Source organism: Salvelinus fontinalis, chromosome 30 (assembly GCF_029448725.1).
Source record: "Salvelinus fontinalis isolate EN_2023a chromosome 30, ASM2944872v1, whole genome shotgun sequence".
Lineage (NCBI taxonomy): Eukaryota > Metazoa > Chordata > Actinopteri > Salmoniformes > Salmonidae > Salvelinus > Salvelinus fontinalis.
The window spans coordinates 12938170-12962394 of record NC_074694.1 but is presented as its reverse complement, the minus strand read 5'-3'; the positions used below and the strand labels follow the sequence as shown (position 1 = coordinate 12962394).

Sequence of the window (24225 nt, the reverse complement as noted above, 5' to 3'; positions counted from 1 at the left end):
AGTGCCATTTTGGATATAGCCAGAGATAATGAAACATCATTCAAATCCATAGATACTCATTCAGTAATCCTGTCTGTCACCCAGGAAATATGAATACAAATACTGTACACAGTACAGTTCAAGCATTAAGGTCAGACAATTCCTGCTTTGTGTTGGTATTACTGGTATTACCACCCTGCTGCTAGCCCATCCCCAGTCTGTGTGTCCCAAATCACACCTTATTCACTATATATTGCACTACATTTGACCAGACTAGTAGTAGTGCACTGCATAGGCAATAGGGTGTAATTTGCGGCATGGTTTCTGTCTCTAAGCTGTCAGTGAAAGCTGTGGTTGAGTTGGCACATGGCAGCGTTACGTCTTTTGTCTCAGAGGGATGTCGATGGATGGGGCATCACTCTTCTGAGCACAGAGCTGCATCCTAACACGGACATCTTTACAATTAAGCACTTGAAGGTTAACTTTGCACACTCCCATGTTAGATCCTGCTGCACCCCTTTAATACAGTCCATGGCACCTCTGTTATAGTCAGAATTAAATACTCTTATAACAACTAAACACAAGGCTGGCTTTATGTTGCAGGCCCTCTGTCTCTCCTCTACTCCCCCCTCTGTTAGCTAAAATATTGTAATCACCTTTTTCAACCTTTGTTCTTGGCAACACAACAAGAAAGTAGAGAGAGACTGTGTGTGTTGTGTGTACAAGCAGCATGAGCGAGAGAGCCAAGCTTCTGGATCAGTAGCTTCATCACACACTCACACACCAACTGACACTCACAAGTGCCTGATTGGCCCACTCTATTAGCCAAACAATGATTTTATTTTTCTCCATATTATCTCAATCTCCAATGAGCTACCCAGGAAAGGGCAAAGAATAGCCCACATTAATATGTAGCCATGGAAATAATTAATGAATCAATAACTTGCTAACATCGGATAACATTCATATACAGCCCATCTCTGAAACTCATTACAGCACTAGCAATACAAGGATATACTATCTACAGAAAATACAGGATTGCCCATGGGGGAGGTTCAGAGACGTGTATTCCTTTAAAGCTGAGAGAGGATCACATGTCAAATGATGTTGAAGTGTTGTGGTTGCAAATTCACCTGTCTCGTCAAAAGCCTCTTCTTCTGGGGTGCTGCTATAGGCCCCCAAGTGCTAACAGTCAGTAAATGGATAATATGTGTGCAATGCTTGATAATGCGCATGATGTTAACACACATGTCTATCTTCTGGGTGACCTGACTGGTTATCAACTATCTGTCCTCTCAAGAGGAAGCTTCTAACTGTGACTGCCTGTAGTACGACTCAGGTTATTACTTAACCAACTAGAATGCATACCAATAGTGTTGAAACTGTGACATCCACTTATATTGATCATATCTCCACAAATTTTACAGAGCTTTGCTCCAAAGCAATATCAGTTCCCATTGGCTGTAATGACCATAACATTGTGGCAATAATGTGTAAGATGACACCGACAGATAAAGCAACTCAGCTTCTAGCTCCTAAGCAACTTTGCAGTATTTTGTATTTTTTGTGTGTTATTTCTTACATTATTAGCCCAGGAATGTTTTTGCATACAGCCGGAAATAAGTTTTGGATATCAGAGTGGCGTTAACGCACCAACATTGCGACCAGGAATATGACTTTCCCAATTTGGATCCTTTGTTCGTACCACCCAGGGCAATTGAACTGTTCCCAGAGGCTGATCCAAAACACCGCCGGCGGAGAAGAGGTACTCGGAGTGGACTTCTAGTCCAACTCAGGAGGCGCGCACACCACCCACCGCTTCAGAGTATATTAATGTATATTACTCGGTTCAGTCTCTGGATAATAAAATAGACGAGCTCAGGGTGAAAATCTACTTCCAGAGAGATGTCAGGGATTGTAACATACTATGTTTCACATAAACATGTCTCTCTTGGGATATACTGTCTTCGTCCATACAGCCAGCTGGGTTCTCAGTACATCGCGCAGACAGGAATAAAGAACTCTCCGGAAAGACGAAAGACGGAGGTGTATGTTTCATGATCAACTACTCATAGTGTGATTGTGAAAACATACAGAAACTCAAGTCCTTTTGTTCACCCAACCTAGAATACCTCACAATCAAAATCCAACCGTATTACCTCCCAAGAGAATTATCTTCGGTTAAAGTCACAGCCATGTATATTCCCCCACGGGGGCCCTCAAAGAACTACACTGGACTTTGTGCAAACTGGAAACCACATTTCCTGAGGCCGCATTTATTGCAGCTGAGGATTATAACAAAGCAAATTTGAGGAAAACGCTACCGAAGTTCTACCAACACATTGACTGTAGCACTCGCTCTGAGAAAACATTAGCCCACTGCTACTCAGCTTTTCGAAATGCCTACGTCTCCATTTTGCTCCCCTCTTCCTATAGGCAGAAACTCAAGTACCCGTACAAAGGACTATTCAATGATGGTCTGACCAATCGGAATCCATGCTTCAAGATTGTTTTGATAGCCTCTGGGTAGCCTCTGAGAATAACATTGACGAATACACTGATACAGGTACTGAGTTAATCAGGAAGTCTATAGAGACAAAGTGGAGTCGCAATTCAACGGCTCAGACATGAGACGTATGTGGCAGGGTCTACAGACAATCACGGACTACAAAGGGAAAACCAGCCACATCGCGGACACCGACGTCTTGCTTCCGGACAAGCTAAACACCTTCTTCTCACACTTTGAGGATAACACAGTGCCACCAACACGGGTCGCTACCAAGGACTGTGGGCTCTCCTTCTCCGTGGCCGAAGTCAGTAAGACATTTAAGCGTGTTAACCCTCGCAAGGCTGCCGGCCCAGACGGCATCCATAGCCGCGTCCTCAGAGCATGTGCAGACCAGCTGGCTGGAGTATTTACAGACATATTCAATCTCTCCCTATCCCAGTCTGCTGTCCCCACATGCTTCAAGATGGCCACCATTCTTTCTGTTCCCAAGAAAGCTGGTCCTCAACATAGGGGCCCCACAAGGGTGCATGCTTAGCCCCCTCCTGTACTACCTGTTCACCCATGACTGCGTGGCCATGCACACCTCCAACTCAATCATCAAGTTTGCAGTCGACACAACAGTAGTCAGCCAGAACCTATATACTATATACTAGGCAGTCACCCAAGTCATAGACTGTTCTCTCTGCTACTGCATGGCAAGCGGTACTGGAGCACCAAGTCTGGGACCAAAAGGCTCCTTAACAGCTTCTTCCCCCAAACCATAACACTGCTGAACCCCCTTTGTGTTTACACTGCTACTACTAGCTGTGTATTATCTATGCATAGTCACTTAGCCTCTCACTCAACGTCAAGAAAACAAAGGAGCTGATTGGAGCAGAGGGAGCACTACCCTATCCATATCAATGGGACCGCAGTGGAGAAGGTGGAAAGCTACAAGTTCCTCGGTGTACACATCACTGATGATCTGAAATTGTCCACCCACACAGATAATGGGGTGAAGAAGGCACAACAGCGCCACTTCAACCTCAGGAGGCAGAAGACATTTGGCTTGGCACCTAAAACCCTCACAAACCTTTACAGATGCACAATTGAGTGCATCCTATCAGGCTGTATCACCACCTGGTACGGCAACTGCACCGCTCGCAACCGCAGTGCTCTCCAGAGGGTGGGGTGGTCTGTCCTATGCATCACCGGGGGCAAACTACCTGCCCTCCAGGACACCTACAGCACCTGATGTCACAGGAAGGACAAAAAAATAATCAAGGACAACAACCACCCGAGCCACTGCCTGTTCACCCCGTTATCATCCAGAAGGTGAGGTCAGTACAGGTGCATCAAGGCCATCAGACTGTTAAATAGCCAGTCTGTAATCCTGCACCTTTAGAGGCTGCTGCCCTATATCCAGTACATAGTCACTTTAATAATGACACTAGTCACTTTAATAATGTTAACATATTTTTGCTTTACTCATCTATGTATATACTGAATTCTATTCTACTGTATTTTAGTCTACAGTATGCCACTTTGACATTGCTCGTACTAATATGTTGATATATTTCTTAATTCCATTCTTTTACTTTTAGACTTTTGTGTATTGTTGTGAATTGTTAGATATTACTGCACTGTTGGAGCTAGAAACACAAGCATTTCGCTACACCCGCAATAACATCTGGTAAACATGTGTATGTGACAAATACAATTTGTTTTGATAAGCCAAAGTGCCAAAGGTTGGGCCTAAAGTAATTCATAAGAGATCATTTAAAATGTTTTCACAGTACTCTTTTGTTGAAGATGTAAATAAGACATGTTGGTCTGATGTGTATGAGGAAGTGAATCCAGATGCAGCACTAGAAGTATTTGTAAAATTATTAATACCAATTGTTGCCAAGCATACACCTGTTAAGAAACTAACGTTGAGAATTGTTAGAGCCCCCTGGATTGATGATCAATAAAAAAATGGTACGGTTAAAAGAAATTATGCAAAATAGGTGTCAAGCAAGCCAAGCTGATCAGCTGATTGGTTGACATATTGTACATTGAGCTGTGTGAGGATAATATTATGTTTATGCATCATGCTACTTTCTAATAAATAATTAGAAAGGTTCATGCAGGTGACTGACTGATCGTGTATGGAGGAATCCTCACTATCACTGTTGCTCAACTTGGCAGTACGCCCAGAATGTTGCTATGGGAACAACCGAGGTGTCTCAGTTTCAAGTCTCAACTTGGAGAGAGAGAGAGAGGTATTGGTCAGTCACATGTGCGAGCCACTGGTAGTGATGAATTAATTATGCTAAATCATGCAAATAAACCTTGTCTGTGTATAGCCATGTATAAGAGAACTGCTGGGACCGCCCCAAGGGAGCACTGATAGACCTGTACGGTGTGCAGAGTTTGTTGTAACCTCTCCAGCTTGCTGATAATAAAGAGTGATTCATTTTAAGATTGGCTTCAGGTGTCCCCTGGTGTTGAATTTCCACCACAGAAGTTTTGTGACTAAACTTAACTAAAAGAAGAAGAAATTAAACTGAGTGTACAAAACATTAGGAACACCTTCCTAATATTAAGTTGCATCGCCTCTTTCCTTCAGAACAGCCACATTTTGTTGGGGTGTGGACTCTACAAGGTGTCAAAAGCGTTCCACAGGGATGCTGGCCCATGTTGACTCCAATGCTTCCCACAGTTGTATACAGTTGTCTGGATGTCCTTTTGGTGGTGGACTATTCGAGCGTTGGGCCAGTAACCGAAAGGTTGCTGGATCAAATCCCAGAGCTGACAAGGTAAAAAATCTGCCCCTGAGCAAGGCAGTTAACCCACTGTTCCCTGGGTGCCGATGACGTGGATGTCGATTTAAGGCAGCCCCCTCACACCTCTCTGATTCAGAGGGGTTGGGTTTAATGCAGAAGACACCTTTCAGTTGAGTGCATTCATTTGTACTGACTAGGTATCCCCCTTTCCCATTCTTGGTACACGCAGGAAACTGTTGAGTGTGAAAAACATGGCAATGCAATTCTTGACAAACTTAAACCAGTGCGCCTGGCACCTACTACCATACCCCTGGCACCTACTACCATACCCCTGGCACCTACTACCATACCCCTGGCACCTACTACCATACCCCTGGCACCTACTACCATACCCCTGGCACCTACTACCATACCCCTGGCACCTACTACCATACCCCTGGCACCTACTACCACACCCCTGGCACCTACTACCACACCCCTGGCACCTACTACCACACCCCTGGCACCTACTACCACACCCCTGGCACCTACTACCACACCCCTGGCACCTACTACCATACCCCTGGCACCTACTACCACACCCCTGGCACCTACTACCATACCCCTGGCACCTACTACCATACCCCTGGCACCTACTACCATACCCCTGGCACCTACTACCATACCCCTGGCACCTACTACCACACCCCTGGCACCTACTACCACACCCCTGGCACCTACTACCACACCCCTGGCACCTACTACCACACCCCTGGCACCTACTACCACACCCCTGGCACCTAATACCATACCCCTGGCACCTACTACCACACCCCTGGCACCTACTACCACACCCCTGGCACCTACTACCACACCCCTGGCACCTACTACCACACCCCTGGCACCTACTACCACACCCCTGGCACCTACTACCACACCCCTGGCACCTACTACCATACCCCTGGCACCTAATACCATACCCCTGGCACCTACTACCACACCCCTGGCACCTACTACCACACCCCTGGCACCTACTACCACACCCCTGGCACCTACTACCATACCCCTGGCACCTACTACCACACCCCTGGCACCTACTACCACACCCCTGGCACCTACTACCATACCCCTGGCACCTACTACCACACCCCTGGCACCTACTACCACACCCCTGGCACCTACTACCACACCCCTGGCACCTACTACCATACCCCTGGCACCTACTACCGTACCCCTGGCACCTACTACCACACCCCTGGCACCTACTACCACACCCCTGGCACCTACTACCATACCCCTGGCACCTACTACCATACCCCTGGCACCTACTACCATACCCCTGGCACCTACTACCACACCCCTGGCACCTACTACCACACCCCTGGCACCTACTACCACACCCCTGGCACCTACTACCACACCCCTGGCACCTACTACCACACCCCTGGCACCTACTACCACACCCCTGGCACCTACTACCACACCCCTGGCACCTACTACCACACCCCTGGCACCTACTACCACACCCCTGGCACCTACTACCACACCCCTGGCACCTACTACCACACCCCTGGCACCTACTACCACACCCCTGGCACCTACTACCACACCCCTGGCACCTACTACCACACCCCTGGCACCTACTACCATACCCCTGGCACCTACTACCATACCCCTGGCACCTACTACCACACCCCTGGCACCTACTACCACACCCCTGGCACCTACTACCATACCCCTGGCACCTACTACCACACCCCTGGCACCTACTACCATACCCCTGGCACCTACTACCACACCCCTGGCACCTACTACCACACCCCTGGCACCTACTACCATACCCCTGGCACCTACTACCATACCCCTGGCACCTACTACCACACCCCTGGCACCTACTACCATACCCCTGGCACCTACTACCATACCCCTGGCACCTACTACCATACCCCTGGCACCTACTACCACACCCCTGGCACCTACTACCACACCCCTGGCACCTACTACCATACCCCTGGCACCTACTACCATACCCCTGGCACCTACTACCACACCCCTGGCACCTACTACCATACCCCTGGCACCTACTACCATACCCCTGGCACCTACTACCACACCCCTGGCACCTACTACCATACCCCTGGCACCTACTACCATACCCCTGGCACCTACTACCATACCCCTGGCACCTACTACCATACCCCTGGCACCTACTACCATACCCCTGGCACCTACTACCATACCCCTGGCACCTACTACTATACCCCTGGCACCTACTACCATACCCCTGGCACCTACTACCATACCCCTGGCACCTACTACCACACCCCTGGCACCTACTACCATACCCCTGGCACCTACTACCATACCCCTGGCACCTACTACCACACCCCTGGCACCTACTACCATACCCCTGGCACCTACTACCACACCCCTGGCACCTACTACCACACCCCTGGCACCTACTACCATACCCCTGGCACCTACTACCATACCCCTGGCACCTACTACCACACCCCTGGCACCTACTACCATACCCCTGGCACCTACTACCACACCCCTGGCACCTACTACCATACCCCTGGCACCTACTACCACACCCCTGGCACCTACTACCATACCCCTGGCACCTACTACCACACCCCTGGCACCTACTACCACACCCCTGGCACCTACTACCACACCCCTGGCACCTACTACCACACCCCTGGCACCTACTACCACACCCCTGGCACCTACTACCACACCCCTGGCACCTACTACCACACCCCTGGCACCTACTACCACACCCCTGGCACCTACTACCACACCCCTGGCACCTACTACCACACCCCTGGCACCTACTACCACACCCCTGGCACCTACTACCATACCCCGTTCAAAGGCACTTCAATATTTTGTCTTGCCCATTCACCCTCTGAATGGCACACATACACAATCCATGTCTCAATTGTTTAAAGGCTTAAAAATTCTTCTTCTTTAATATGTCTCCTGCCCTTCATCTACACTGATTGAAGTGGATTTAACAGGTGACAATAAGGGATCATAGCTTTCACCTGGTCGGTCTGGAAAGTTAACTCAGTGTATATTACCAAACCAAGATAAATGACATAAAACACAATGGAAAAATATTTTAGAGTACCTTAAATTATATCTTGGGCAGGAAACCCAATTCATTTACATCGTTCATTGACGTTGATGGTTCATTTATAGCAAAACCTTTTGATATTGCCAATCATTTCAATGTCTATTTCACTAGTAAAGTTGAACATCTCAGGAGTGAAATGATAACATTAAACAGTGAACCATCATATTTTTGTATAAAATATCTATACTGAACAACAATATAAACGCAACAATTTCAAAGTTACAGTTCATATAAACAAATCAGTCAATTTAAATAAATAAATTAGGTCCTAATCTATGGATTTCACATGACTGGGAATACAGATATGCATCTGTTGGTCACAGATACCTTAAAGAAAGTAGGGGGGTGGATCAGAAAACCAGACAGTATCTGGTGTGACCACCATTTGCCTCATGGAGTGCGACACATCTCCTTCGCATGGAGTTGACCAGGCTGTTGATTGTGGCCTGTGGAATGTTGTCCCACTCCTCTTCAATTGCTGTGCGAAATTGCTGGATATTGGCGGGAACTGGAACGCGCTGTCGTACACGTCAATCCAGAGCATCCCAAACATGCTCAATGGGTGACATGTCTGATGAGTATGCAGGCAATGGAGAAACTGGGACATTTTCAGCTTCCAGAAATTGTGTACAGATCATTGAATCATGGGGCCGTGCATTATCATGCTGAAACATGAGGTGATGGCGGCGGATTAATGGCACGACAATGATCTCGTCACGATGATCTCGTCACAATGATCTCGTCACGCCAGGATCTCGTCACGATATCTGTGCATTCAAATTGCCATAAATGAAATACAATTGTGTTCGTTGTCTGTAGCTTATATCCATACCATAACCCCACTCCCACCATGGGGCACTCTGTTCACAATGATGACATCATCAAACCGCTCGCCCACACGGCGCCCTACATGTGGTCTGCGGTTGTGAGGCCGGTTGGACATACTGCCAAATTCTCGAAAACGGCGTTGGAGGCAGCTTATGGTAGAGAAATTCACATTAAATGATCTGTCAACAGCTCTGATGGACATTCCTGCAGTCAGCATGCCAACTGCATGCGCCCTCAACTTGAGACATCTGTGGCATTGTGTTGTAATAAGACTGAACATTTTAGAGTGGCCTTTTATTGTCTCCAGGGTGCACCTGTGTAATGATCATACTGTTTAATCAGCTTCTTGATATGCCACACCGGTCAGGTGGATGGATTATCTTGGCAAAGGAGAAATGCTCAAAAACATATGTAAACAAATTTGTGCACAAAATTTGAGAGAAATAAGCTTTTTGTGCATATGGAACATTTCGGAGATCTTTTATTTCAGCTCATGAAACATGAGACCAACACTTTACATGTTGCGTTGATATTTTTGTTCACTGTAATAATGAAAGAGAAACTATTGTTTTGAATTTGGCCAAGTCAGTGTGGGAGAGGTGGACAAACTATTGTTATTTATCAATAAAGATAAGCCACCAGGTATAGACAACCTTGATGGGGAAACTATTTTGAACAGGAAACTACTGAGAATGGTAGCAGATTGTATTGCCACCCCTATCTCTATCCAAAGACTAAAGGAGTGTGTGTCCACAGGCGTGGAAGGAAGCTAAAGTTATTCCACTGCCTAAAAATAGTAAAGCACCCTTTGCTGGTTCTAACAGCTGCCCAATCAGTTTGTTGCTTGTTCTTAGTAAACTGATGGAGAGAATTGTGTTTGACCAAATACAATGGCATTTTTTCAGAGAACAAGGAAGGTAACCATTGAGTTTCAGCACGCATATAGAGAAGGGCACTCAACTTGTACTGCACTAAGTCAGATGACAGATGATTGGTTAAAATAAATGGATAATAAGATGATGGTTGGAGCTGTATTGTTACATTTCAATGCAGCCTTTTATGCGATTATAAATTGTTATTGAAAAAACTCATCAGCTGCCATTACATGGTGAGGTTGTTATTTATCTAATAGAACCCGGAGAGTGTTATTTATCTAATAGAACCCGGAGAGTGTTTTTCAATGGAAGCTTCTCTAACATCAGATATGTACAATGTGGTGTTCCTCAGGGCAGTTGCCTTGGGCCGTTACTCTTCTCTATGTTTTACAAATTTTCCACTGGTCTTACACAAAGCTAGAACAACTATGTATGCAAATGATTCCACACTCTACATGTCAGCACCCAAAGCCAGTGAGCTCACATAAATTCTAAATAAGGAGTTACAGTCAGTATCAGAATGGGTGATTAATTATAAACTGTTCTTAAATACATCTAAATCTAAAAGCATTGGTTCCAAATATTCTCTAAGATCTTAACCTCAACTGGAGTTGTGCATAAATGGTGTGACCATTGAGTAAGTTGAGGAAGCTAAACTCCTAGGTATACCATTGGATGGTCAATTATTATGGTCAAGTCATATTGACAAAATTGTTGTGAAGATGGGTAGGGGTATGTCTGTTATAAAAATTAGTTCTCCATTTTTTACACAAAAATCAACTGTACTAGGTGTTAGGTCTCTGGCTTTCCATCTAGTTTTTATGAGAAATATTACTGTGACTATTATTTGATTGTCTACATAATCAAATAACGTACAGCTCAGACACCCAGACATGCCACCAGGGGTCTCTTCACAGTCCCCAAGTCCAAAACGAATTCACAGCAACACACCATATTATACATGATCGAATTGAACTCCCATCTCCAATTACTCAGGCATACAGCAAAAATCCCTTAAAAGTTGATAAAATAACATCCCATGGCACAATAGAGACTGTGTTCAATGACACACACAAGCACAGACACACTATCACACTCTAACACACACACACACACAATCTACACACACATTCTTTAGTTGTATTTTAAATGTATGTGACTGTCCTTGTCTATCAATCTATCAGTATTTTGTTACTTGATGTATTTTGTATTTTGTGTGACCCCAGGAAGAATATCTGCTGCTTTGGCAAAAGCTAATGGGTATACAAATAAACCTAATACCAAAACCCTCTCTTTTCTGTCTTTTGTTCCAAAATTTGAAATAGTGTTTCTTTACATTGGATAAAAATTCAGACAGTGCTTCAAAATGGCATACCATACACTGTACTTAGATGAATCATGGAAGTAATGCTGGTTTAAAAGTTGATACATTTATAATCCCATTTAGGAGATAAGGGAATTCAAACATTTTTCACATTTGCGCTACATTGATCCTTGGGAAACATATACTTAAAAAACGAATTCTTTCACCAAATTGCCAAAAATGTATTCTCTGAACATTATTCACCATTTAGGCAAACCATTAACAGCATTAAATATCCTATTATCGTATAATAAAAATTACCTTATTATTTGAAATTATGAAGCTTATCATAGTTCCCCAGAAAGTGAGCTGGTGCGTCCATAACATTCTATATCTAGTCTCTGTTGTGAAGCGCACATGAGGTGAGGAAGTTAAACTTGTATGCAATTCACAACTAAATGTTTGCCATCAGATATCTTCTAATGATTTTCTGCCAGAAGTCAAAGAGCTTTGCATGAGTTATCTGTACAGCTGCCATGTTTTCCCTGTGCTTCCTGCTAGGTTTTTTGTTCTCCTCCGTTCTTCTCCCCTCTGCTCCCTGTACACATGCTGCTCTTCCTTCAGAAAAGCACGCATCAACATTTTGTTCATTTGCACAATTTCTCTTGGTCACTTTCACTTGTAAATGTCCACACTCACCAAATGTCCACACTCACAATAACTACTAGCTATGCTTGTATAACTTTGAGCTGGATCTGCCTGTCTTTGCAATTAGTTTATGTAGATGGAACTAGATTTTCACACTTTTGAAGAAAATGGATCGTCTTGAGACCTGTAACAGTGTCTGCCGTCTCTTGACACAGGGGCCACCCAAAGGGGTTAGGGGTATAGAGTTGGACTAGTAGAATGTATACTCCCATTCGAAACAACCTTCCATATGTGGGTACACCGGTGGCCATGTTGGATGTACCGTTTGGAATGTTCGATCAATTGATGCTCCTGACATCCTCACTCAGAATTCAGTGCCTCTGTGTTCTACACTTGCAATGACGACTAGATTGTGAGAAATCCAGTGGGTCTATTGGTTCTGATTCTATGGTTACAGTTGACCTTTGACCAAATATCATCCTGTCACTCTTACTGTTCACAAAAAGTGTTATTCTACAATAAGTATCGCAATCGCTGTACACGGCACAATAAACACAATGCACATATTCGGCAACAGCGATAGTTCACACCCTCAGAAACAAAAAAGCATGATATCGGCCAGAAAATCCCTTTGTGTCCCTCAATGTACAATGTGTACATTAGTGATACATTTCACAGACTAGGTTTCACTCTGCTAATGAAATGTTGACAGGCGAGGCCCGGGGATAAGCAGTTTGGTCTCAGGTTTTATTCAACACATCAGTCACAGAAAATAAAGTGTACCTTTTATACCTACAGTATGTCTGTTTTGAGAATACATGTTATCCAAATAATGAACTGTTTGGTTATCCAATGATCTTGAACTGATCTGAATTGATTTGAACTGATTGAACTTGGCTTGACATGCCAAATAATCAGTTTAGAATATTACAGTGTATATTTCAGAAATACTTCCAAGGCTTTCTGGTTCTGCATCTGGTTCTAACGTGAGTCCCTCGTGACCAGAGACTGAGTCCTAGCCCTGGCCTCGGAGAGAGAAGTAAGAAGGGGTCTGACCATGTGAACCACAGAGGCCTCAATGCCAGCTTTGTTCATCAATTTGTCCTTTTCCCCACATCCTGGGGCAGTGGACTGAATTAAATCAAGTGTTTCTGATAAATAAAAAGCATTAAATAAAGCGTTAAAGCTGCTTACAACAATCCCCGCAAGGACATCATATAGAAAGAGATTCAAATATAAAATTAAGGGGAGAGGGAGAGATAGGTGGACAGGGAAATGGGAAATTATCAGGGAAATTATCAATGGAGGATCATTGTGCTAGGGTCAGACCAAGAGTTAATTGTGGTGTGTGTAGATATAATCAAAGTGTCTGTAAATTCATAATTCATTGAATGCTTAATTTAATATTACAGCTAATAACCCTCCTGACTCCCCTTACCAATCCTCAGTCCCTCTGCCCCCTGCTCGAACTTCACTCCTTCCCCTCCTCAGTTTACCAATCCCCAATCAGCTAGCCCTAATTACCATCCCTTTTTTTCTGCTTCAGCCCTATATAGTTCCTCTCCTCCACCACCCTGGTGTCACTGTGGTCTCACGTGGCTCACCGTGCGCTGACTAACCCTGGCTAAACCTCCACAGGTGGCATGGCCCAGCATGGGCCTGAGTAATGTGCTGCTCCAGAAGAATATGAACAGCTGTCATACATAATAAGCTAGAATACACACACACTTGGCATCACCGGACGAGAATGATGAAAACGTGAGCATCCCCTGCCCTCCTCGGTCACACTATTTATTTATTTAACCTTTATTTAACTTTATTTATTTAACCTTTATTTAACCTTTATTTAATAAGATCAAATTCTTATTTTTGATGACGGCCTGGGATTAAGAAATATATATAAACTCAGCAAAAAAAGAAAAATCCCTTTTTCAGGACCCTGTCTTTCAAAGATAATTTGTAAAAATCCAAATAACTTCACAGATCTTCATTGTAAAGATTTAAACACTGTTTCCCATGCTTGTTTAAACACTGTTTCCCATGCTTGTTCAATGAACCATAAACAATGAATGAACATGCACCTGTGGAATGGTCGTTAAGACACTAACAGCTTACAGAGGGTAGGTCACAGTTATGAAAACTTAGGACACTAAAGAGGCCTTTCTACTGACTCGCTTCCCACCGTGAAGCATGGAGGAGGAAGTATGATGGTGTGGGGGTGTCACGTTCTGACCATAGTTCTTTTGTGATTTCTTTGTTTTAGTGTTGGTCAGGACGTGAGCTGAGTGGGCATTCTATGTTGTGTGTCTAGTTTTCACGTTTCTATGTTTGGCCTGATATGGTTCTCAATCAGAGGCAGGTGTTAGTCATTGTCTCTGATTGGGAACCATATTTAGGTAGCCTGTTTTGTGTTGGGGTTTTGTGGGTGGTTGTCTTCTGTCTTTGTGTCTATGCAACCAGATAGGACTGTTTCGGTTTTTCACATTTGTTGTTTTTGTAGTTTGTAGTGTTCACGTTGATTTTCATTATTAAACATGATGAACACTAACCACGTTGCGTTTTGGTCCGATCCCTGCTACACCTCCTCTTCAGACGAAGAGAAGGAAATCTGCCGTTACAGGGGGTGCTTTGCTTTGCTGGTGGCACTGTCCCCACTTAACCAGCATGGCTACCACAGCATTCTACAGTGATACGCCATTCCATCTGGTTTGCATTTAGTGGGACTATCATTTGTTTTTCAACAGAATAATGACCCAAAACACACCCCCAGGCTGTGTAAGGGCTATTTGATCAAGGAGAGTGATGGAGTGCTGCATCAGATGACCTGGCCTCCAAAATCATCCCAACCTCAACCCAATTGAGATAGTTTGGGATGAGTTGGACCGCAGAGTGAAGGAAAAGCAGCCAACAAGTGCTCAGCATATGTGGGAACTCCTTTCTAGACTGTTGTAAAAGCCTTCCAGGTGAAGCTGGTTGAGAGAATGCCAAAGTGTGCAAAGCTGTAATCAAGGACAAAGGGTGGCTACTTTGAAGAATCTCAAATATAACATGTTTTGATTAGTTTAACGCTTTTTTGGTTACTACATGATTCCATATGTATTATTTTGTAGTTTTGATGTCTTCACTATTATTCTACAATGTAGAAAATAGTACAAATAAAGAAAAACCCTGTAATGAGTAGGTGTGTCAAAATTTGTGATGGCACACTGGTATTTCACCCAATATATATATAGGAGTTCATCAAAATTGGATTTGTTTTTCTAATTCTTTGTGGGTCTGTGCAATCTGAGGGGGAATATGTGTCTCTTAAATGGTCATACGTTTGGCAGGAGGTTTAGGAAGTGCAGCTCAGTTTCCACCTCATTTTGTGGGCAGTGTGCACATATCCTGTCTTCTCTTGAGAGCCAGGTCTTGAGAGCTATGGCGACCTTTATCAATAGCAAGGGTATGCTCACGGAGTCTGTACATAGTCAAAGCTTCCTTAATTTTCGGTCAGTCACAGTGGTCAGGTATTCTGCCACAGTGGTCAGGTATTCTGCCACTGTGTACTCTCTGTTTAGGGCCAAATAGCATTCTAGTTTGCTCTGTTCTTTTGTTAATTACTTGACATATTGGAAAGAATTATGTTTTTGTTTTCTCATGATTTGGTTGGGTCTAATTGTGTTGCTGTCCTGGGGCTCTGTTGTGTCTGTTTGTGTATGTGAACAGAGCCCCAGGACCAGCTTGCTTAGGGGACTCTTCATCTTTCTGTAGGTGATGGCTTTGTTATGGAAGGTTTGGGAATCGCTTCCTTTTAGGGGGTTCTAGAATATAACAGCGCTTTCCTGGATTTTTATAATTAGCGAGTATCGGCCTAATTCTGCTCTGCATGCATTATTTGGTGTTTTACATTGTACGCATACTGTAGGATATTTTTGCAGAATTATGCATGCAGTCTCAATTTGGTGTTTGTCCCATTTTGTGAATTATTGGTTGGTAAGCGGACCCAACACAGTATTTTTTCCAAGATCGTAATTGGTATGTCAAATGTTATGTTCCTTTTGATTGCATAGAAGGCCCTTTTTGCCTTGTCTCTCAGATCGTTCACAACTTTGTGGAAGTTACCTGTGGCGCTGATGTTTAGGCCGTAGTATGTATCGTTTCTTGTGTGCTCTAGGGCAACAGTGTCTAGATGGAATTCGTAATTGTGGTCTTGGCAACTGGACCTTTTTGGAACACCATTATTTTTGTCTTACTGAAATTTACCGATCATGGCCCAGGTCTGACAGAATCTGTGCAGAAGATCTAGGTGCTGCTGTAGGCCATCCTTGGTTGGGGACAGAAGCACCAGATCATCAGCAAACAGTGGACATTTGAGATTATAGTAGGGTGAGGCTGGGTGCTGCAGACTGTTCTAGTGCCTTCGCCAATTCGTTGATACAGTTGAAGTCGGAAGTTTACATACACCTTAGGCAAATATATTTAAACTCAGTTTGTCACAATTCCTGACATTTAATCCTAGTAAAAAATCCCTGTTTTAGGTCAGTTAGGATCACCACTATATTTTAAGAAGTGAACTGTCAGAATAATAGTAGCGAGAATGATTTATTTCAGCTCTTAATTTTTTTCATCACATTCCCAGTGGGTCAGAAGTTTACATACACTCAATTAGTATTTGGTAGCATTGCCTTTAAATTGTTTAACTTTGGTCAAACGTTTCAGGTAGCCTTCCACAAGCTTCCCACAATAAGTTGGGTGAATTTTGGCCCATTCCTCCAGACAGAGCTTTTGTAACTGAGTCAGGCAACTCCAATACTTTGACTTTGTTGTTCTTAAGCCATTTTGCAACAACTTTGGAAGTATGCTTGTGGTCATTGTCCATTTGGAAGACCCATTTGCGACCAAGCTTTAACTTCCTGACTGATGTCTTGAGATGTTGCATCAATATATTCACATAATTGTCATCCCTATGATGCCATCTATTTTGTGAAGTGCACCAGTCCCTCCTGCAGCAAAGCACCCCCACAATATGATGCTGCCACCTCTGTGCTTCGCGGTTGGGATGGTGTTCTTCGGCTTGCAACCCTCCCCCTTTTTCCTCCAGACATAAAGATGGTCATTATGGCCAAACAGTTCTATTTTTATTTCATCAGACCAGAGGGCATTTCTCCAAAAAGTAAGATCTTTGTCCCCATGTGCAGTTGCAAACTGTAGTCTGGCTTTTTTATGGAGATTTTGGAGCAGTTGCTTCTTCCTTGCTGAACGGCCTTTCAGGTTATGTCGATATAGGACTTGTTTTACTGTGGATATAGATACTTTTGTACCTGTTTCCTCCACCATCTTCACAAGGTCCTTTGCTGTTGTTCTGGGATTGATTTGCACTTTTCGCACAGTACGTTCATCTCTAGGAGACAGAACGCGTCTCCTTCCTGAGCGGTATGACGGCTGCGTGGTCCCATGGTGTTTATACTTGCATACTTGTTACGTTCCCCAGTTTCTGTGTTCTGTTTTGTATTTGAGTGTGTGTTTCAGGAGATGGCTTCCTGAAGTACTCCCCAACCAGCTGATTGGTCAACCCCAGGCTAATTGGTGATTGGAGCTGACCCCGCCCCCTCGTCAAGAAGCAGCTGACTCTAATCACCATTGCCACCTGAAGATAAAAGCCAGTGTTCTGCCCAAGAGAGGAGAGAGAGAAAAATTAGATTGTGATATAGTGTTGGTTGTGTATCAGAAAGTTTGGTATGTACTGTTGTTGTTGGTAGCAGTTTTGCTATGTCCTGTGTTTGTGAGTGTTTGAGAAATCGTTAATAATTAATATGATTAATATGTTTCGTTTGTTCCCAGGGGGGGAAGGAGAAGGCACTTTGGGAGTGCTTAGGCAAGAGGCCCGAGGGCATACATATACCAGTAGTATATTTACTGTCTAGGCACACTAGGTAAGACCTGGGCGGACCACCCCCTGTATTTTGGTTAGGGCACCAGGCGGTGTTAAGTTAGGTACGTTAAGTGGGTAGGCAGGTTAGATAGGAGAGGGGGAACTTTGATATTTACTTTCTTTGCTTTGGTTCCGTCCAGCCCCTTTTCCCCATATTACCGTGTAAGAAAATAAATTCTAGTAAATGGTAAATTCTGCTTTTGTGTCATCCTTACTCGCACCTACAGTCCATACCTCTTGCACTTCAGAGAGTTGAGTTGTAGCAGGGAGTTGCGTTCCCTCTTCTCAGAGGCGTGCGTAACAATACTATTGTTTGGACAGATGAGCATGGTACCTTCAGGCGTTTGGAAATTGCACCCAAGGATGAACCAGACTTGTGGAGGTCTACAATCTTTCTTTTCTGCAGTCTTGGCGGATTTCTTTTGATTTTCCCTAGTTGTGAAGCAAAGAGACATTGAGTCTGACGGTAGGCCTTTAGGTACAACTCCAATTGACTCAAATGATGTCAATTAGCCTATCAGAACTTCTAAAGCCATGACATCATTTTCTGGAATTTTCCAAGCTGTTTACACAGTCAACTTAGTGTATGTAAACTTCTGACCCATTGGAACAGTGAGTTATAAGAATTACTTGTGTCATGCACAAAGTAGATGTCTTTACCGACTTGCCAAGACTATAGTTTGTTTATTTAATTTTTTTATATACATTTTTTTCTTCCCAATTTCGTGGTATCCAATTGGTAGTCTTGTCTCATCACTGCAACTCCCGTACGGACTCAGGAGAGGCGAAGGTCGAGAGCCGTGCGTCCTCCGAAACACAACCCAACCTAGCCGCACTGCTTCTTGACACAACGCACATCCAACCCGGAAGCCAGCCGCACCAATGTGTCAGAGGAAACACTGTACATCTGGCAACCTGGTCAGCATGCACTGCGCCCGGCCCGCTACAGGAGTCGCTAGTGCGCGATGAGACAAGGATATCCCTGCCGGCCAAACCCTCCCTATCCCGGACGACGCTGGGCCAATTGTGCATCGCCCCATGGACCTCCCGGTCACGGCCGGCTGCAACAGACCTTGGGCTCGAACCCAGAGTCTCTGGTGGCACAGCTAGCACTGCGATGCAGTGCCTTAGACCACTGCGCTACCCGGGAGGCCCGGAAAACTATAGTTTGTAAACAAGAAATTTGTGGAGTGGTTGAAAAACGAGTTTTAATGACTCCAACCTAAGTGTATGTAAACCTCTGACTTCAACTGTATATATGTTGAAGAGGGTTGGACTTAAGCTTCATCCCTGTCTCACCCCACGGTCCTGTGGAAAGAAATGTGTGTGTTTTTGGCCAAATTTAACGATGCACTTGTTGTTTGTGTACATGGATTTTATAATGTCGTATGTTTTTCCCCCAACACCACTTTCCATCAATTTGTATAGCAGACCCTTATGCCAAATTGAGTCAAAAACGATTTTGAAGTCAACAAAGCATGATAAGACTTTGCCTTTGTTTTGTTTGTTTGTCAATTAGGGTGTGCAGGGGGAATATGTGGTCTGTCGTACGGTAATTTGGTAAAAAGACAATTTGACATTTGCTGAGTACATTGTTTTTGCTGAGGAAATGCACGAGTCTGCTGTTAATGAAAATGCAGAGGCTTTTCCCAAGGTTGCTGTTGATGTATATCACACAATAGTTATTGGGGTCAAATTTGTCTCCACTTTTGTTGATTGGGGTTATCAGTCCTTGGTTTCAAATACTGGGGAAGATGCCAGATCTGAAGATGATATTAAAGAGTTTAAGTTTAGCCAATTAGAATTTTTGTTCTGTGTATTTGATCATTTCATGTAGGATACCATCATCACCATATGCCTTATTGGGTTGGAGGGTTTGTATTTCATGCTGTAGTTCATTCAATGTAATTGGAGAATCCAGTGGGTTCTGGTAGTCTTTAATTGCTGATGTTTAGATTTGTAATTGATCATGTATATGTTTTTGCTGTTTGTTCTTTGTTTTAGAGCTAAAAAAGGTTTATCCACACATTTCAGTTTTGTATAGACAACTCTTTGTGTTGTTTGTTTAGTGTGTTACAATTTTCCCAGAAGTGGTTTGATTCTATGGATTCTTCAGTTACATTGAGCTGATTTCTGACGTGCTCTTCCTTATTCTTCCGTAGTGTATTTCTGTATTGTTTTAGTGAAGGCGTAGGCTCAGGTTTTCTGGATCTCTATGTTTTTGGTTGGATAGCTTTCTCAATTTCGTTCCTAGGTTTTTGCATTCTTCTTCAAACTATTTGTCATTGTTGTTCATTTTCATAGGTTGTCTGCTTTAACTATTTTGATTTGATAGCATAAACCTACCAAATCCCTTTTAGACAACTTCCTGGACAAAACATTTCACTGTAATAGTGAAGGTGTAACCTTGCCAGTAGAAAGCCTAAACAGGATATTTGACCTTTCAGCTTCGCACTACATTCCTTCCATCTATAGCATTTCTTAATATTGTGCAGTTCCTTTGGCCCTGATGCCTCATGATTAAGTATTGCTCAGTTCAGGTGGACTGTGATTTTGCTGTGATCTGTTAGGTGTGTTTGTGGGCTGACTGTGAACGCTCTGAGAGACTATGGGTTGAGGTCAGTGATGAAGTAATCTACAGTACTACTGCCAAGCAATGAGCTGTAGGTGTAACTACCATAGGAGTCTCCTCGTAGCCTACCATTGACATATGTACAGACCCAGCGTGCGACAGACCTGCAGGAGTTGTGACCCATTTTTGTTGGTTGTTTTGTCATAGATGTGTCATATTTGGGAGGGAATGCTGTCACCTCCAGGTAGGTCTTTGTACCCCTGTGTGCTGAGTGTCAGGTTATTTCTCTCTCTCTCTCTCTCTCTCTCTCTCTCTCTCTGTCGCTCTCTTTCTCTCTCCCTTTCTCTTTCTCTCTTTTTCTAGATCTTCCATATGGATGGGAAGAGGCCTACACTGCAGAAGGAGTCAAATACTTCATCAAGTAAGTCCAAACAACTAGAGGGTTAATATTCTAACCGCTCCAGGCTTATGACCTTACAAACAAGCCCACATCATCTGCCAGTCCACCACTGAGCCCCACACGTACAGAACCAACCTATCAATGTTGTGCCAAGTTTCCACAAAGTCTCAAATCCCTTTTTCTATTCCGTTAATTAAAACTTCCAGTACTTCCGACTATACAGACAGAAACAGTCAACGGCTGCCATTGAGAGGCGACTCCTGTAAACCACAGAATAGACTCAACCCAACAAATCTGCTTTGATCTCAGTCTTCCACGCGGTCTTAGCCATGCTGGCTGTCGAGTAAATGAAACATGTGCACGGAGTCCCAGGGTGTGTCTTATTGTTGTTGATGACAAAATGAAAGATGTGCAGGGAGTCCCAGGGTGTGTCTTGTTGTTGTTGTTGACTAAATGAAAGATGTGCAGGGAGTCCCAGGGTGTGTCTTGTTGTTGTTGTTGACTAAATGAAAGATGTGCAGGGAGTCCCAGGGTGTGTCTTGTTGTTGATGACTAAATGAAAGACTAGTAAGTAATGTGGTGACCACAGGTTGTGACATGTTCTGGAGATTGGGTTGTCTCTTAGTATATTAAACAGAGTTAACACAGCCTTGGTGCCAGTCTGTTTCCGCTTTAGTCAACTTGTTGTTGTTTTTCCTAACGGGGATATAGATCTTCCATCTTAATTTGATCACTCTCTTGTCGCAGAGAATTATCTTGCACAGCTGGACATTGTGTTTTATTCAAGGTTTATAAAGGCGTCTAAAGTTAAATTTCCACTGTAAAATGACTTAATTTACCCTAATAAAACATGCATCAACCCCTACAAAAATGTCCATTATTTGTAGACCACATAATATTTCCCATTTTCTGTTGCTGCAGGATTATTTTCCTGCTGTGAGACGCTAGGTCAAATTGAGATGGCACATCTTTATACAGTTGAATACAGGAACTGTCCGGTGCCCAGGCTTGTGAACACCAGTTCTGTCTAACCAACACTATTCATTACCATTGTCCAATGACACCTGTGCATTTTTACCTTTGTTCAATGACACCTATGCAGTCTGCAATTCTGAATGTGTCCTTCTGTCTGTCCGTGACAAACAACCAGTACCTAACCCACAACAGTACACAGGGCAGATGAGCAGTACACACTGACACCCACTAAACTAAGGTAATTTAGGGTTAGAAGCTCATAAACGTTAAGGAAGTTGATCCATTCAATTGAAGAGGGATCAGGGGTTCAGGGGTGATGACCTGAGAGTGATGTGTTGCTCTGTCTTATTTTTGTCTCGTGCCAGTCATGTGACGCAGACGACATCGTGGACCTATCCGATGACCTGCAGCCTGGGTCTGGGGTTGGGGCTGTCCGAGAGAGAGGGGGAGGTATCAGCCGACGGACAGGAAGACAACACAGCCACCCCCAGCCCTGACCACACCAAGACTTAGACCTGGGACAGATTCCATAGGATATAACATTGCAGAATCTTTAGATAGACGTGTATTGAACAGAATAGATATTGTGTGTTTTGGAGTTGGATAATAGAGAGGCCTCGCAGGAAGCTCTATATATAACATTTCTATCTGAACGTTCTGTAGCGTTGCTCTTCCTCAAGAGAAGAAAACACACCAGGCAGTGGTGAAACAACACCAGTCCTCCTGTACAAATAGAGATTCAGTAGTACCCTAGAGGTGGATACAGAGACAACTACCTGAAACCCTTTAGGAGCCCCAACAAAATCTTGTCTTTAAAATCATATAACTAGCTATACATAATGTTTCATTAAATGGCAGTGTACGTTAGCTGTTCTGGTGAATATGCAGTTTTAAACTTTATTTATATATTTTTTACATTGAAACTTATCCGTAAGTGGGCTGAGGAGTGTATAGACAGTTAATTAATTGTGTTAAAATGAATTGCACAAGGCTAGCTTCCCGGTTCGATGGAGTTGATTCATGACTCTTATTATATCACTGTGGGTTTCTAAAGAGTTACTGGAATTGACTCTCCTCCTTCTCTATTCTATGTGTATGCTTCTATTTATTCCTATTACCTCTATGAGGAACGGTGACCAAGCCCTCTCTCTCTTCATCTCTCTATCCACTTCCGCATAAGTCTTTTCAAACAATTTCACAACCCTCCATATTTTTCATCCTTAGAAGCCAGCTTCACAATGTGTATTTTTCTTTTCCGAAGCGAAACAGGTTGGAGAAAACTCCAGTTTTTCCTGTTTGCTCCCTGAGCTGCACCTTGGAATGCCATTCCGAGAGGTCCACATTCCGAGAGGTCCACATTCCGAGAGGTCCACATTCTGTTTTTAAAAGAGTTATTGAATGAAAGCATGCAATAGCAAGAGTAGTTATCGAACATCATCCTATTTGCTGTTAGTTAACCTTCTCTTTAACCTGTAGTATTTGATTTGATTTACTAACTAGTTTAGCCAAGTGTTGCTATTTGTTATCCAAAATACACTGTTCTGTGCCCTGTAGTGCTGCTAGCTCTATTAAGAGATCAATCAAACAGTATTTCAAATGTATAAAAGGCTGCATTTACACAGGCAGCCCAATTCTGATCTTTTGCCACTAATTAGTCTTTTGACTAATCAGATAAGATCTTTCGCCGATAATTGGGCAAAAGATCATCATTGGGCAGCCTGTGTAAATGCAGCCTAATACAACATGTCAAGTGTGTTGTGTTCACATCTAACCAACCATTACCAGTGTTTTGCATAATATTACTTGTTGTACTAAGTATGTATGAAGTCCTCACAAGGATACTAAAACAAGGAAAATTCGCCGGTTTTGGGTTAGGTTAAGAGTTAGGGTTAGGGCTAAGGCTAGGGGTTAGCGTAAATACGATTTTGAATGGGAATCAATTGTTTGGTCCCCAGAAGGATAGTAAAACAAACATATGTGTGTTGTGTGTGTGTGTCCAAGCCAATATCGACCGTGCACCAGGCTGGGAGTATTGATTTTCCCTCTCTAGCATGTGTGGTTAAATATATCCCCTTCCTCTGGAAACACCAATCACACGACACACACAGACACACACTCTCTCTTTCTCGTTCTCTCTCTCGTTCAAACTTCTGTGTTCCATAGAGCCGTGATGACGAGCAGTATCAGCGATGTTGATACCGTCTCTCCACAGTTCCATAGAGCCGTGATGACGAGCAGTATCAGCGATGTTGATACCGTCTCTCCACAGCTCCATAGAGCCGTGATGACGAGCAGTATCAGCGATGTTGATACCGTCTCTCCACAGTTCCATAGAGCCGTGATGACGAGCA

The 24225-nt window shown here is 43.7% G+C and overlaps 1 protein-coding gene across 1 annotated transcript in view; it reads left to right on the top strand.

Moving 5' to 3' along the window:
* The window catches only part of LOC129828645 (syntaxin-binding protein 4-like), a 122646-nt gene extending 98421 nt beyond the window's left edge, over positions 1–24225 (top strand). The window contains exons 21-22 of the mRNA XM_055889741.1: positions 20863–20920; positions 22240–24225. Coding sequence (XP_055745716.1) covers positions 20863–20920; positions 22240–22387 — 206 coding nt within the window. The 3' untranslated portion in view covers positions 22388–24225. The remainder of the gene's footprint in view (positions 1–20862; positions 20921–22239) is intronic.